The 15,871-nt window shown below is 41.3% G+C and overlaps 2 protein-coding genes across 3 annotated transcripts; both read left to right on the top strand.

The window, feature by feature from the left end:
• The first annotated feature begins 49 nt into the window (after window positions 1-49).
• trim33l (tripartite motif containing 33, like) lies at window positions 50-11,701 on the top strand. 2 transcript variants are annotated; one of them, XM_035751285.1, is made up of 16 exons: window positions 50-68; window positions 535-656; window positions 757-946; window positions 1,816-1,931; window positions 2,059-2,194; window positions 2,556-2,676; window positions 2,912-3,028; window positions 5,804-5,918; window positions 6,036-6,182; window positions 7,279-7,390; window positions 8,486-10,092; window positions 10,229-10,428; window positions 10,562-10,664; window positions 10,802-10,870; window positions 11,043-11,177; window positions 11,322-11,701. In XM_035751285.1, the coding sequence occupies exons 3-16, from the start codon at window positions 757-759 to the stop codon at window positions 11,598-11,600; spliced, it is 3,447 nt and encodes a 1,148-aa protein (XP_035607178.1). In that variant the 5' UTR covers window positions 50-68; window positions 535-656; the 3' UTR covers window positions 11,601-11,701. The 2 variants fall into 2 exon arrangements, with proteins under 2 accessions (XP_035607178.1, XP_035607177.1); XM_035751284.2 differs by lacking the exon at window positions 50-68 and having other exon boundaries at window positions 310-656.
• A 1,916-nt stretch (window positions 11,702-13,617) lies between these two features.
• zgc:171704 (Ras-related and estrogen-regulated growth inhibitor-like protein) lies at window positions 13,618-15,849 on the top strand. The gene is made up of 4 exons (XM_035751283.2): window positions 13,618-13,798; window positions 14,079-14,132; window positions 14,229-14,305; window positions 14,423-15,849. Exons 1-4 carry the CDS (start codon window positions 13,684-13,686, stop codon window positions 14,837-14,839), a joined length of 663 nt encoding a protein of 220 aa, XP_035607176.1. The 5' UTR covers window positions 13,618-13,683; the 3' UTR covers window positions 14,840-15,849.
• Window positions 15,850-15,871: the final 22 nt, after the last annotated feature.

Here is a 15,871-nt window from a genome sequence, read left to right as displayed (position 1 = left end):
ACCTGGACTTTGGGTTCGAGAAGTCAATGGCCTTGCTCCATTAGGATCAAAACTGTAACTTATCATGGGTAAATTGACTGATCTACAAATGATAAAGAGTAGTTATTTATGTTGGAAGGTGATTTGTAAATCAGCAGTCGGCAGTCGCTTGCACTGTCTGATGCACCTTCGAACGTCCAATGAGAGAAGTAAAAACATTCTTCATTTAGCTGTTAATTTTCTCGAAATCTAAAGGCACACCTGAATTTGAGTTAATGTCTTAAGTAGTTGAACATGTTATAACTCCAACCTCGTGAAAGTGTCAAACTGTCACATTTTCGTTACAAACTAATTTATGTGGAACCAGTGCCTGACAGCATGCAAATGCGCAGTTCGGCGCAAGATCACGGTTAGACCAGATGACGTGATTCTGCGCATGAGTTTAGCTAGCCAACGTCGCCATAGACCTCACCGACTGCAACTGTCGTGATCGGGAGAAGCAGTTTCTGGCTAGCTGGACTATCTTTGACTATGCTCAAACTTCTTCCGTTCCAGATTTTTTGTCAGTGAAAGAATATCCGGAGTAACCTTGCGCTGGTTTAGAACCTGCGCAAGGTAAATACAAAACAGTTTAACGGTTTTTATCCTCATTTGCGTGCGAACGATCATCCATAGAGGTACGTCTCGCCTTAAATATGTATACATTATGATTAGTAATGCAAGGCTCGTTTTTCTCTCATTAAAAATGATTTATCCCGGAATGACTCTTCCACACAGATGAACAATGGCGGGCAAAGCGGAGGTGGCGTTCCGTTTGGGCCGAACGTAGTGATAGAATCGGGAACATATGGAAATTGTGTCCTCTGTGGGTTAACTTTAAACCATGGGCGATATCCCCAACTTCTACCCTGTTTGCACTCTATTTGTCAAGCATGCCTGCCCCCAGTCAATCCAGGGTTGCAGAAAGGTATGAAGCACTTTTGTTGAACACAACTGGGTTTGGTGGGTTTGGTGAATTTACTGTATCGAGCTTTTGGAAAAAGGAATGTTCTATCTGACATTTTGGTTAAAAAAACGAGTTATTCACATGGCCAGTTAGTTGCTCTTGACTTTAGATGGTGTCCTTCACATAGTTGTTCTTTAGATGTTCTTCACAATTTACGACAAAAAAATAGGACGTTTTATTTTCACAAACAGTTCCATGTCCTTGATTATTCATATCATGGGTTCTGACGCTATTTTGCATTTACATTTTTTTCAGCACTTTTGTTGAATAATTCCTAGCCACCACTTCTGCTCTTTATGGCAAAAATAATTAAATACAGGTACCTTGGAGCATGTTAAAGGCCCATTGTAGAGGCATCCCTGATAAAAAATATATATATTGTTCTATATAGATATTGAAGGAGAATTTAACTGAAAATACAAACTTACCAGATTTCATGGATAACTAGTAAGTAGGGGCATCGAAGACCAGCCATGCTGCTAGTTATCCATGTTGTATTGGTCATTTTGTGGTTTGGAGGATGGAGGGGATACTCTTCATTTAATGATTAAATGGCTTTACTTTTCTTTTGAAATTAAATTAATCTTATGATTCAGTATCAGAACCTTTTTATTCAACCCAGATCCACATATGAGAATGCTCAATATCTCATAAGTAGACTTTTGGCAGATAGAACCTTATAATTCCAAAGTCACAGTATCATCATCTAGGGGAGAGGCCAAATACTATTCAGAGACTCCCACAAGACAATCACAGTGTTTTAGACAGGAAACATTGAGAAGGGAAGCATTACAACATTACAACAATGGTCTATTTCTCTCTCTCTCCAGATCTCTCTATCTCTCCAGCATGTCCGTCCTGTGACATGCCATTTAATATTCTGGAAGTCAAAGATAATCTCTTTATTAAGAACTCTTCCAACGATCTCTGGACTGGTAATGTCCAGGTGAGACACTTTGGGGGTTAATATGAATAACTCCATCAATAATAATGGATAATAATAATGCTGTTCTCATAGCCTGTGAATGCCTTTATAAATTCTGTGTATTCCATCATCACGTCTGTGACTGCAGTGTACCTGTTGTGAGGGGTTCGTGGCGAGTGGCTGGTGTGTGGAGTGTGGAGAGGCGCTGTGTTCGGAGTGTGTATCTGCACACAGAAGAGTGAAGGTCACGAAGGACCACACTATCCGGCTCCAACGCCCAACAGGTCTGCCCTATATACCCTCAATACCATACTATTGAGCACTACGGCTATTCATTTCAGAGACTTCTACTCATGTAGAATTTGATTAAATTATCCACAGACATCTTTTCTGCTCAAATATTTTTTTCAAGCATCATACCATCTTACGCAAACACCTTGTAATATTCAAGTTATATTTTATTATCTGGTCACTCACTACACACGCACATACGCACGCACACACAAAAAAACATGGGCCTCCCAAACATTGACTTAGAGGTCGACTGAGCCAGACACGGACATCAAACACTTGTTGATAATACCAGGACACTGACATAGCATGTTCATATACTAGAATGTATCATATTTTTGTATTCCCCCGCAGGAGTCTCCGCTCCCACAGTGTTTTGTCCCACACACAAACATGAGCCAATCAAGCTCTTCTGTTTGACCTGCGATCAGCTGACCTGTCGAGACTGCCAACTAATGGATCACAGGAACCACAGGTAAGTGTCCTTGCATATAATAAATATAGTCACAGTATCATGGAAAGTTCAAATACTGTAGAAGAATCATCCTTACCTACCTTGAAGTAATTGCTAAAACACAATTTGAAAGGTTAAAAATAAGGTAAAGTCACTTGATTACTTCAAGGAAGAGAGGAGGACAATATGGATTCTTTAAGCATTTGAACAGGGCCGAAGTCTCTTCTCCTGAGTCTCCTCTTCCATTCCCATGCAGTTTCCAGTTCCTCCATGAGGCGATGGTCAGCCAGAAAGAGCAGCTTCAGTCCCTGGTGCAGAGAGTGAGGCAGCAGAGAGTTGCAGTGAAGCAGAGCCTCCTGGACATGGACGGCAGGTAATAACTGGTCAATTACTCTGGAATGAAAGTACAATATTGGAACAGGAGTTTCTTGTCACAGGGCATGAACTTCATGTCACAGAAGTAAATATTCTATCTGCTGTATTGTTTAAAACTGCGTCCTCTGCATCTTAGTTGGAACAGAAACCTTCAGCTAAATATAGTAGGGTGTTTTTGGTTAGTTTCTAAAGACTGCAGCTACATATTGAAGCTGTCAGTGTAAGCAAATACAGCTAAGATCAAGCATCTGTGCAGGTGTATTCAATTATATGGTTGTTTAGGGTTAGGGTTTACCTCCGGGCCCATGCCTTCAATACCTAGACAAAAGTGCTATATCCTACCCACAAATTTTGGATTGAGGCAATGTTTTTAGCGGAATCTAGACAATAGATGTCATGAAATGTAGCTTGAATTGGACAAACTTTGATGTGGATGATCCTCTAATAAAAAATAAGTTTTCCCAACTCAAGAGGTTAAATAAAGGAATATGACTATAGTAAGTGCCTATTAAGTTTCAAATAAATAACAGGTTTGACGATTTCATCATGAATCCAATTGTGACGGAGGAATGGAAGCCTGTTGTGTGCAACGGGGAGGGGCAATTGAATGCAAGCTTACTTTTTTGTTGTTGAAATGAAAACATTTCTAGCCTGTCTATCCATGGGTAACAGGTTGACGTGTTATGCTCGTCCCACTCAGTTTTCCATCACAAAACACCAGAAAATTGCCAAAAATAGTAGAACCAGCTCACCTGCTTTTACACTATAATTTGACAATTACATGTTCAATGTTTCTTTAAAAAAAGATGTAAAAATGAATTGTTTCTCCATTTTAAAACGAGAGTACAGTAACATGGATGACTGTAAAATGAGGGACAGACGTAAATTAATCTCTAATGACATGAAATCAATAATAATCTTCAGAAATGACTTTGTCAATGCAACAAAATAACTAGGGCTTTACAATGATGGTGAGAACGTTGAGAAATTTTGGAGTTAAATAGGTTAAAATCTTCCTAGAAGTCTCGGAGGGTGCACGGAGGGACATGTCAATATGCAGAATTTTGGTACTTTAGCAAGTCTTTTTTCATAATGAAAATATGATTTATTTAATTCGACTTGTGGTCTATATTAAAGGGCACTTCATTTAATAGAACAAGTTTTTGGTGCACAAGTTCTACTTACAGTAACAGTCGAACGTTTGGACACACCTACTCATTCAAGGTTTTTCTTTATTTTTACACTTTTATACATTGTAGAATAATAGTGAAAACTATGAAATAACACATATGGAATTACATAGTAACCAAAAAGTGTTAAACAAATCCAAATATATTTTATATTTAGTTTCTTCAAAGTTGCCACCCTGTGCCTTGATGACAGATTTGCAAACTCTTGGCATTCTCTCAACCAGTTTCACCTGAAATGCTTTTCCAACAGTCTTGAAGGAGTTCTCACATATGCTGAGCACTTGTTGGCTGCTTTTCCTTCACTCTGCGGGCCAACTCATCCCAAACCATCTCAATTGGGTTGAGGTTGGGTGATTGTGGAAGCCAGGTCATCTGATGCAGTACTCCATCACTCCTTGGCCAAATAGCCCTTACACAGCCTGGAGGTGTGTTGGTCATTGTCCTGTTGAAAAACAAATGATAGTCCAACTAAGCACAAACCAGATGGGATGGCGTATGCTGTGGTAGCCATGCTGGTTAAGTGTACCTTGAATTCTAAATAAATCACTGACAGTGTCACCCCCACACCATCACTTCTCCTCCTCCATGCTCCCCGTTGGGAACCACACATGCAGAGATCATCCGTTCACCTACTCTGCGTCTCACAAAGACACGTCGGTTGGAACCAAAAATCTCAAATTTGGACTCATCAGACCAAAGGACAGATTTCCACCAGTCTAATGTCCATTGCTTGTGTTTCTTGGCCCAAGCAAGACTTCTTATTATTGGTGTCGTTTCGTAGTGTTTTTTTTTGCAGGAATTCGACCATGAAGGCCTGATTCACTCAGTCTCCTCTGAACAGTTGTATGTTGAGATGTGTCACTTACTTGAACTCTGTGAAGCATTTATTTGGGCTAACATTTCTGAGGCTGGTAACTCTAAGGAACTTATCTTCTGCAGCAGAGGTAACTCTGGGTCTTCCTTTCCTCTGGCGGTCATCATGAGAGCCTGTTTCATCATAGCGCTTGATGGTTTTTGCAACTGCACTTGAAGATACTTTAAAAGTTCTTGACATTTTCTGGGTTGACTGACCTAAATGTCTTAATATAATGGTTGACTGTTGTTTCTCTTTGCTTATTTGAACTCTTCTTGACATAATTTTGACTTGGTCTTTCACCAAATAGGGCAATCTTCTATATACCACCCCTACCTTGTGACAACACAACTGATTGACTCAAACGCATTAATAAGGAAAGAAATTCCACAAATTAACTTTCAAAAAGGCATTCCTTTTAATTGAAATGCATTCCAGGTGACTACTACCTCATGAAGCTGGTTCAGAGAATGCCAAGAGTGTGCAAAGCTGTCATATCAAGGCAAAGGGTGTCTACTTTGAAGAATCTCAAATATAAAATATATTACTATTCCATATGTGTTATTTCATAGTTTTGATGTCTTCACAATTATTCTACAATGTATAAAAATAAAGAAAAACCCTTTAATGAGTATGTGTGTCCAAACTTTTGACTGGTACTGTATATATCAAAGGAACACAAAAGGCATTAATTTTGTGGAAATACCCACATGTTCTCTCCCACTTGCAGATTGCTAGACATAACACAACTCAAGTCCAAGCTGAGGGAGAGCCTGAAGAGAATGCTTTTTGCTACTGTTCAACTCTTGAAATCGAGAGCCACGTCACTCTACAACAACATAGAGGTATTTTAGCTATCCAAGACTGACACAATCCATGAAAGCTAAAGAAAGTGTGCGTGTGTCTGTTCATGTGATTTTGCTCTCAGGCAGTCGATAAAATGCTTGCTCATGTCCACCCAGACTATGTGTAATGCCGAGGTGGCAGGGATCGAGACGAGACAGAGTGCACTAAACAAACTGGGGCAGAGGCAGGACTATGTTGCTGACTTTGCTGAGAAAGCCCTGAATGTGGATGACTTCTTTGCCCTGCTCTCCTACAAAGGGCAGGTAGGAACCCACTTGTTCTGCCTGTACAAAGCTACTCACACATTTATTTATTTTTTTGGCTTATATGAGAGTGCCTTATCCCCCATCTCCCCCAAAGACACTTCATTCTGAATTGAGTTGCGAATTTCTCTTTAATTTAAATTATTGAATTGAACTTGAATTGGCCACACCCCACATGAAGCAGAATTGGATTTGAATGTACGGAAGGAAGTAGAATTTAATTCTATTAAATTAAATTCAAATGGCTTATTTTTTCCAACAAATCACCATAGAAATGTTTTTGACATAATGTATGGTTACCAATACCATGTAGCATAAGGTTGAATATTTTAATTTTTAAATGTCATTCACCTAAAACCATTTAAAATAATTACAGTGGTCTGGAAATATTTTAAGGTCCTGTTGTGGGTTTTCTATAATAATTCATCTTTCCCTTAATGTTTTTAGATAACCATACATTTCCCAGAATGCATTAGGTCAAAAACTGCAGTATGGAAGGGAATAATCTAACATCTCATGACAAAGAAAATGACATCTTTGAGTTATAATCAAACTAATATTTGAAATGGTATGTGTGCTTTCATATGGTCTCATGTTCTGAGCAAGGAACTTAAACGTTAGCTTTTTTACATGGCACATATTGCACTTTTACTTTTTTCTCCAACACTGTGTTTTTGCATTATTTAAACTAAATTGAACATGTTTCATTATTTATTTGAGACTAAATTGATTTTATTTCTGTATTATATTAAGTTAAAATAAGTGTTAATTCAGTAATTGTCATTATTACAAATAATTATTTAAAAATCGGCCGATTTTAATCAGTATCTGCATTTTTTTGGTCTTCCAATTATCTGTATCGGCGTTAAAAAATCATAATCGTCGACCTCTAGTTTGAATTAAATGTTACTTCCTTCAATTCAAATTCAAATGTTGCTTTCTGTGTGGTGTGGCCAATTCAAATTTTATTCAAATGTATTGTTCAAAATGAAATTCAATTCAGAAATTCCAAATTGATCCCAATCCTGCGTCACAAACATTACCACATCAACACACATGCGCAACCCTATCCACATATGCTCCTCTCACTCCACAGATTGGATCCCAGTTACAGCATCTCTTGACTCAGAGTACTGAGCCCCCGGGGACCATGCTTAAGTTGCAGCTGGTGATTACGGATGACTTCAAGAAACAAATAGCTTCCTTTGGTAAGTCAAGATACTCAATCTCCTATTCATGTAGGCTGTTGTCTGTCAGAGTAGGTTCCTTGTTCCTTGTCAATCATTGGCTTATTGGTGAAATCAGCAGTCAGACAATATCTTCTTTAAGTAAATCAATCAAACCTTTATTTATGCAATTGCAGACAGAAGTTAACAATGGAAACACAGCATGTATGTCTGAGAGTAAGTTCTGCGACCAAGCAAAGGGCGCAACTGATTAAATACCTGTGATCACTCTCTGGTGGTGTGATCACCTATGTCAATGTATATGTCCAAAGAGTTGAGGTTACCTTAATGCAAATACCTAGAACAGTAGCTTCTCTAAATTCTAAGTGTCATCAGCATTTTCCACTGTCGCACGAGATCAAAATGGCCAACCTAGACAGTGTTTACTTGACCTAGTTCCGGTCTCTCCTAGCCTGCAGGCACATTCTTGCAACAGCTAGGTCTTAACCACAATGACTAATATAGATAGCTTATGCAAAGTATAGTGGCAGAGTTCAGACACATAGCAACAGTATAATAGTGAGACCTGCTATTATAAGGCCTGTAGCAAGCATATGAGTCTTAAGGTCCCCTTAATCAACAATGGGGGAGGGTCTTTGGTACCCTTCCCCTACAATGTGCTGGCTTTGATCTTAACATAATTCTTAGATTAAATCAAGAAAAAAAGGTTTTAGCATTGATTGCCACATAACGTGGTAGTCCAGTATTGCCCATTTAGCGTTTTTAAAATAAAATGCCGAAATCAACCCAAGGAATTTTGTCATTGGGAATGGGGACCCCAGGACACAAGCTTGAGACTGTTTGGTTGTGACCATCGCATTTATATATATTTTTTAAAATTGTACCTTTTATTTAACTAGGCAAGTCAGTTAAGAACAAATTCTTATTTTCACTGACGGCCTAGGAACAGTGGGTTAACTGCCTGTTCAGGGGCAGAACGACAGATTTGTACCTTGTCAGCTCGGGGACTTGAACTTGCAACCTTTGGGTTACTAGTCCAACACTCTAACCACTAGGCTACCCTGTCGCCCCAATCATCGCTCCTACAATAGTATTATTTGTCTTCCTTTTTTCCAGGTAAACTTTTGGGTGATATTGTTCCCTTTGACCAATCACATGTTAGTCAAGACAACCCCCTGGAAAACCAAGAAAGACCCAATGCTCCCTCTGGCCAGACCTCTTCCAGTGCTCCTAACATGTCCATCCATTCTGTTCCCCCTCCACATAACCCTGTCATCCAGCCCCCACGCTCCTCTTACACTGCCCCATCCAACCCCCTCAGTCAGCCCTCAACTTCCCAGCCCTCCACCTCCCGTGAGCCTCCTCCTTATCGCTCCCTGCCTGTCCACACCCCTTCAAGCCTTCCATTGAGCCATCCTGTGACACCCCAGCCCTGCCCATCTACACTAGCCCCATCTCACCCCTCCCTGAATATACATAATCCACCATTCTGTATACCACCAAACCCTGCCCAGCCATCACTTGTCCCTGCACTTCATGTCCGGTCACCATTGGTCCCCACAAACCCTGCCCAGCCATCACTTGTCCCTGCACTTCATGTCCGGTCACCATTGGTCCCCACAAACCCTGCCCAGCCATCACTTGTCCCTAAACTTCATGTCCAGTCACCGTTGGTCCCCACCAACCATGCCCAGCTATCCCCTGTTCAGCCTCCAACCTCCCCATCTCTCCAACCACTGATCGAGGCCACACCTAGACTGTATGGTATGTTCAAGGCAACTCCTCCACCTGGACGATCTCGGAGATTGAAGGATGGAAAGTCCTGGACGTTCCACTCATACTCACCTGTAGAGATCTGCCACCCACCTTCTGGCTCGTCCTCTCCTGCAGCCGTAGCTCAGCATCAAAAAAGGAAGTTTCCAAAATCGCAGCTACTGTGGATCCTCCATCAGCCTCCCTCTGTAAACCCCATCCCTGTCCTCCCGGTGAAAGCCCTAGCAGACTCCCCCTGTGATAGAAGCCTGCCTCCTACTGGCCTGGCAGACCCTGACCCAAACTCTCAGGCCAGGGAGAACGAGCCCACCTCTACTGTCACTGAGTTGGAGACTGACACAGGGGCAGACAGTGCTATGGAGTTGGAGGTCCCATCAGCCTGGGCTGATAGAAAGGCAGCTGCCTGCTCAGACAGTACTTCTTCAGATCTGCCTTTCACAGGGACTTTGTCTACTGAGAGGACCTCTAATCATCTCTCTCACAGTGTCTTAACCCACACCCACCACCCCAAAGAAGAAACTGACACGGACCCTAACAGTAAACCCTCTTCTGTGGGTAGGACCCATACTGCCCCCCACAACAATAAAAAGATAGCTTATGACCAACAACATGAGGATGCTATCAGGTCACTTCATCGGCGTGTGAATAGCTGGAGAACTGAGCTGCCAACACGCATTAGAGTGCTACTGGAGGGACCCTCTCCACTCCCCACCAGGACAGGTTCGGTGGTGGCCACTGAAATGCCAACCAGGCAATCCAACACCACCCAGCCACCGAGCTTGACCAATAGCAACAATGTTAACAACTCAAGGTCCTGGCAACCCAGGGTCTTGATGTTTCGGCTTCCCATCTCCACCCCCACTCCTGGATGCTCTCTTCCTCAGTTCCTGCTTGTCCAAGGGGCCAGCAAAGATGAGATTATTCTGCAAGAGATTGCAGAAGACCACCAGGTAAGCACGTTGCTGCACTACATGGTTTGTTCTTGATTTAAAGTCTGGGTTAAGGTTAGTGATAAAGCACTTTACGTTGTCCTTTTTAGCTTAGCAAGATAATGATGATGATCTATCCCCTCCGCTATTGTGGCAGTCCCATGGCGATGACATCACACCACTAGAGTCCGACAGCCTCCTCTGGACTAAGGCCCTGTCCTCCCCAGAGAGTCCCCCACTGCTCCAGTATGTGACCTGTGCGGCCTGTCACACTGTTGGCGGTTCGCTATACTGTGTAGAGTGTGGGAGGGGCTACCACCAAGATTGTCATATCCCACCCATTGGTCCTTCCTTCTGGTAATCTCCCTAAAGATTTAAAGTAGTAGTTTCTGTGTAAAGTTCCAGTTTGGTGGAGTTGATATTGAGGGGAATACTCTAGTCTGAGTTCCTTGTGTTAAAGCTGTGTGCTGTCTGTTTCCCCCTCTGGTAGGGAGGAGTGGAAGTGTTCACTTTGTCAGGACCTGGCCGACAACACAGACCCCTACAGTGATAACAGGCACAGGACTATGTGCCTCAGCCTAGCAGACCAGCGGGTAAGATTCACCCGTTGTGCATTTGAATTCGGATCCTCCTGCTGAGTCGGATAGCATTTAAATGTAACTTTTGGACCTGTAACTTCTTAGATTCAATCCTGGCATTAACCAGATCTTGTTATTTTCTTTGCTAACAGAAATGTGAGCATCTCCTACTCTTTCTAAGGTGTGAGAATGACAGAAACATCCTTTGCAGCACAGCTGAGGTGTGTATGAAAATATATATTAAAAACATGTTTTTTTTTTTAATGATTACTCTGTCCTGACCAAAATGGCTTATTGTAACTCAATGGCATTAGTGATATTTGTAAATAATCTTATCTGTTGCTATTATTTAGCACATTTATAATGAGAGCTCTCATACTTTTGTCTCTTCAGCCCCCCTCAGATTCAATATGTCTTGACTTCATACATGGAAGGCTGCTACAACATCGATCACCCCCTTACCGTACCCCCTCCGAATTTGTCTCTGATGTCTGGGTCCTTTTCGACACCATGTTGATGAACTCAAAGGTTGTCACATCTTCTAAAATGTTATTTATATAGTTAAAAAATCACTACTGAAAGCATTTGCTAAACTACCAAATTACCTGAGAATTTACAGACAAAAATACCAGGCAAATTACATTGAATGTGTGTTTTTTTATTATCTCAAAGGACCAGGAGTTGGTTGTCAAGCTAAGGGGCAGCTTTCAGAGCAAGTTAGGGGAAGTGTTTGGGACAACTCTCCACCCCTCCCTCCTCAGCCACCCTAACGGCAGCTGGACTGAGACGGGGGAACCTGGGGAACCAACGGCTGAAGAGTCTCTGAAGAGGATAAGGGAGTTGCTGAATATGACCAAAGTGCCAAAAGCTAAGAAACGTCACTCCCAGGTCAGAGTTGAAACAGATGAAAATGAAACTAAAATGAAGAAAATGAAAAAGGATGCAGACTGAAAAATGGCCATTTGAAGTGGAGACTCAGAAATGCTATGTTGTTAGTCAGTTATATACAACTGACATTGTACTTTTTAAAATTAAATTAAATACAAAAGGGATTGTGTGTGACTTTGTTTTTGCACATTTGTAACAACTATGCAATATACTATGCATTACTGTAGCCTTTGTACTGTACGATAGTAAACTCGGCTAAAAAAGAAATGTCCTCTCACTGTCAACTGAGTTTATTTTCAGCAAACTTAACATGTGTAAATATTTGCATGAACATAGCAAGATTCAACAACTGAGACATAAACTGAACAAGTTCCACAGACATGTGACTAACAAATTGAATAATGAGTCCCTGAACAAAGGGGGGGGGGTCAACTCAAAAGTAACAGTCAGTATCTGGTGTGGGGAGGAGGATGACTTCCCTGTAACGCACAGCGTTGAGATTGCCTGCAATGACAACAAGCTCGGTCCGATGATGCTGTGACACACTGCCCCAGACCATGACGGACCCTCCACCTCCAAATCGATCCCACTCCAGAGTACAGGCCTCGGTGTAACGCTCATTCCTTCGACGATAAACGCAAATCCGACCATCACCCCTGGTGAGACAAAACCGCAACTCGTCAGTGAAGAGCACTTTTTGCCAGTCCTGTCTGGTCCAGCGATGGTGGGTGTGTGCCCAAAGGCGACGTTGTTGCCGGTGATGTCTGGTGAGGACCTGCCTTACAACAGGCCTATAAGCCCTCAGTCCAGCCTCTCTCAGCCTATTGCGGACAGTCTGAGCACTGATGGAGGGATTGTGCGTTCCTGGTGTAACTTGGGCAGTTGTTGTTGCCAACCTGTACCTGTCCCGGAGGTGTGATGTTTGGATATACCTATCCTGTGCAGGTGTTATACGTGGTCTGCCACTGTGAGGACGATCAGCTGCCGTCCTGTCTTCCTGTATAGCGCTGTCTTAGGCGTCTCACAGTACAGACATTGCAATTTATTGCACTGGCCACATCTGCAGTCCTCATACCTCCTTGTAGCATGCATAAGGCACGTTCACACAGATGAGCAGGGACCCTAGGAATCTTTCTTTTGGTGTTTTTCAGAGTCAGTAGAAAGGCCTCTTTTAGTGTCCTAAGTTTTCATAACTGACCTTATTTGTCTAACGTCTGTAAGCTGTTAAGACACTAACGACCATTCCACAGGTGTATGCTCATTAATTGTTTACGGTTCCTTGAACAAGCAAACTGGGAAACTGTTTAAACCCTTTACAATGAAGATCTGTGCAGGATAGGTATGGATAGGTATATCCAACATCATATTTGGATTTTTACAAATTATCTTTGAAAGACAGGGTCCTGAAAAAGGGACGTTTCTTTTTTTTGCTGAGTTCATATAAAATATTCTATGTATGCCTGTGTTTCGAACGTACTAAAGTTGGCCTCGATGAAAGGTGCACTGCATGAGCATAAGGCAGACATAGATTAAACCAGTGGTCTTGGCGATGCTGATTACAACGCCACCAGATGGCGCCTGAGTAAAAGCACACTGATCAGGAGTGAACAACTTCTGGCTGTCGTCGAGGGCTGCATTCTTGATGGTTTTTGATTTCCCCTTAACTGATAAGTTAACATCACTGATTCCCCAGGGTGTGTACTAACTGTCAATGGTGTGTGCAGTGCATACATTTGCCATCCCAGAGTTAAAGCTGTCTAAAATGATCAAAATGTTTATAAAATTATTTGGTTAGTGATTCACATTTCTCTGACATGTTCATATTTCCAGTAGGTTTGTGTAGAGGGGATTTACCAATCGATCAAAGTAATGAAAAATGTTGAATGTAAGATTTAAACCAACCTGAAACAGTTATTTTCATTATCACAAGAAAACTAGCCATCATGATCACATAACAACCATATCAAATGAATCGGAGTTGTGACCCAGCCCACTTAAACAGGCTGTCTTCTCATTGGTTCATAAATGGCCCCACCTATCCTCCAGCTCTTGAAAACTGTATATATTTCTTGTCACTGTACATACTAAGTAGCCTATATCAAAACAGGGTAATTAAAAGAGCTTTTTGAAGCATAATCCATTCCAAATGGTTGTCCAGGTCAAACCGAGCTCGCATCACTGCAGCAAGACAATTGAGGGAACTCAGCAAAAAGTTGAAGCTAATATCTTATTACTTGGGGCTGAAAATGTAGGGAAATCAGGTAAGAATGTGTTCTTGTCTTTGTGTTTAATATGCACCTTGCAATGTTCACAGAGAGGTATTTTCAACAGTTAACGAGTTATCATATGCTTTGCCATCCTTCACTCAACCGGCATTCAATGTGAAGCATGAGCAGGCATCTGGAGTATCTGATTTGACGGAAGGCCTACCTACCAATTGCATATTAGGGAATTTATTTTCAGTGACGATGTACACAAAGTTTGTACAATCCATTAAAATACATTTAGATTAAACTGTACACAACTTTTTGTCTTTTCCAGCGCTCACCGTCCGATTTATTACAAGAAGATTTATTGGCGAGTACGGTGAAATAGGTAAGCCTGCCAAATGAGTACATACATCTTGTGCGTAATGCTGACCATTTAATACATTCTGATGTTTTTGATTTAATTCATATGTTTCTCCGTCAGAATCAATTTACAGTCATATTGGCACAGTTGACGGGAGGGAAATATCCTTCAACATATGGGACTCGCTCTACCCACAGGTAAACACTCTTGGACTACCCAAATGTCGCCATTCATCATTACGCATTTGCCATTGGCAAATGTTTGTCACCTAGCCATAGTGACCACTCATATGTCATGTTTTTATGTGTTTTTAGGACAGTGCAATAACTGAGTCGATAAGTGAGAAACAGCTTCAATGGGCAGACGGCGTGATACTGGTATACAGCATATGCGACCGCTCCAGCTTCGAGGTAGTGCGTCAACAAGTGCAGCGCATCCGCCACGCCAGTAGGAAGATGTCTGCAACAGCGCCCATCATCATTGTTGGAAATAAACGCGATTTGCAGCACCGACGGACAGTCTCAAGTGAGGAGGGCCGACTCCTTGCTCTCTCGGAAGACTGCGTATTTTTCGAGATATCCGCAGCTGAAACATACCACGGTGTTTTGCTGGTGTTCCATGGACTAATAGATCTTATCAAAGAGTCGAGAGCTCTGCGGAAAGGTGCCGCGGGTATTAAAAGTATAGTGAAAAGCATGTCAGCTGTATTCGGGAAGAAACGTGCAGAGTAATCTACCACATGATAGGCTCCATTATGCGCAATGGGATTTGGATAGTCAGAACATGTATGTATACTACGCGGTTGGCCAATGCAGGCTTGGAGGCGCAATTGAGAAAAATGGTCTATGGCAGGTTGAAGTGCAACAGCAGGCGCGTTCTAACTTCAACAGGTTTTGATAGGGAACTTAATTTGGACGTTTTTTAGAGAGGAGAAATTGGTTCTCTTTGTAGAGTTACACAAAAGTTTGAATTGCAGATGGAAGCAATCAATCATTTATTCTACTTTTTGAAGTTGAAAAGTAGGTATACCATACTGTAGATAAACTGTATAAGAAATCATGTGGGCTTCCATACTTCACTCAATAGGTACTCAATGTGAAGCATGAGCAGGAATCTGAAGTAGCTGACATCTGACAATACTGTTGATCTGATGGAAGTCCTACCTATTGCCAATTGTTAGGGAATTTATTTTCAGTGACAATGTACACTCAAAGTTTGTAAAATGTTGAAGGCTTGATGTGTGTATAATCAGCAATGCAAAAGAATTACATTTCAGTATTATACTTTATCTGAAAACGAACAACTTTAAACTTAGTAATTCTATGTTACAAGTTCTAGCAGACTTGATGCTTATATGTGCTGTGCACACCTTTGTTTGAGAATTGTAAATAAATAAATTAACATATTGAAATGTGGATAAAACTATTTAATTTCTGTGTAATACATCTTGGGGAAAAGTTATATGTGGTAATTTTAACGTTTATACAATGCATGAAACCGGAATGGGTTAATCTTGGAAAGTACATGTATGAGCTGAGTACTGTACTGTAGATGGGGAAATGGCACTTTATTTCACTCTTCATAACCTCAATACATTTCACATCAGCAATACACATGTTATTTCTTGAATACAACAAATGTTATGTTGATGTATTCTGTAGGACAATCTAAACGTGTCATGTATTACATGTTCTGAAATATTAAATGTTATGACATTGTAATAAAGACATTTTCTACTGTCTATTCGATGCTCATTCCTCAAC

This window comes from Oncorhynchus keta, chromosome 34, assembly GCF_023373465.1.
Source record: "Oncorhynchus keta strain PuntledgeMale-10-30-2019 chromosome 34, Oket_V2, whole genome shotgun sequence".
In the NCBI taxonomy this organism is placed as follows: domain Eukaryota; kingdom Metazoa; phylum Chordata; class Actinopteri; order Salmoniformes; family Salmonidae; genus Oncorhynchus; species Oncorhynchus keta.
Note: the sequence above shows the minus strand (reverse complement) of the source record. Positions and strands in the feature narration are given on the sequence as shown.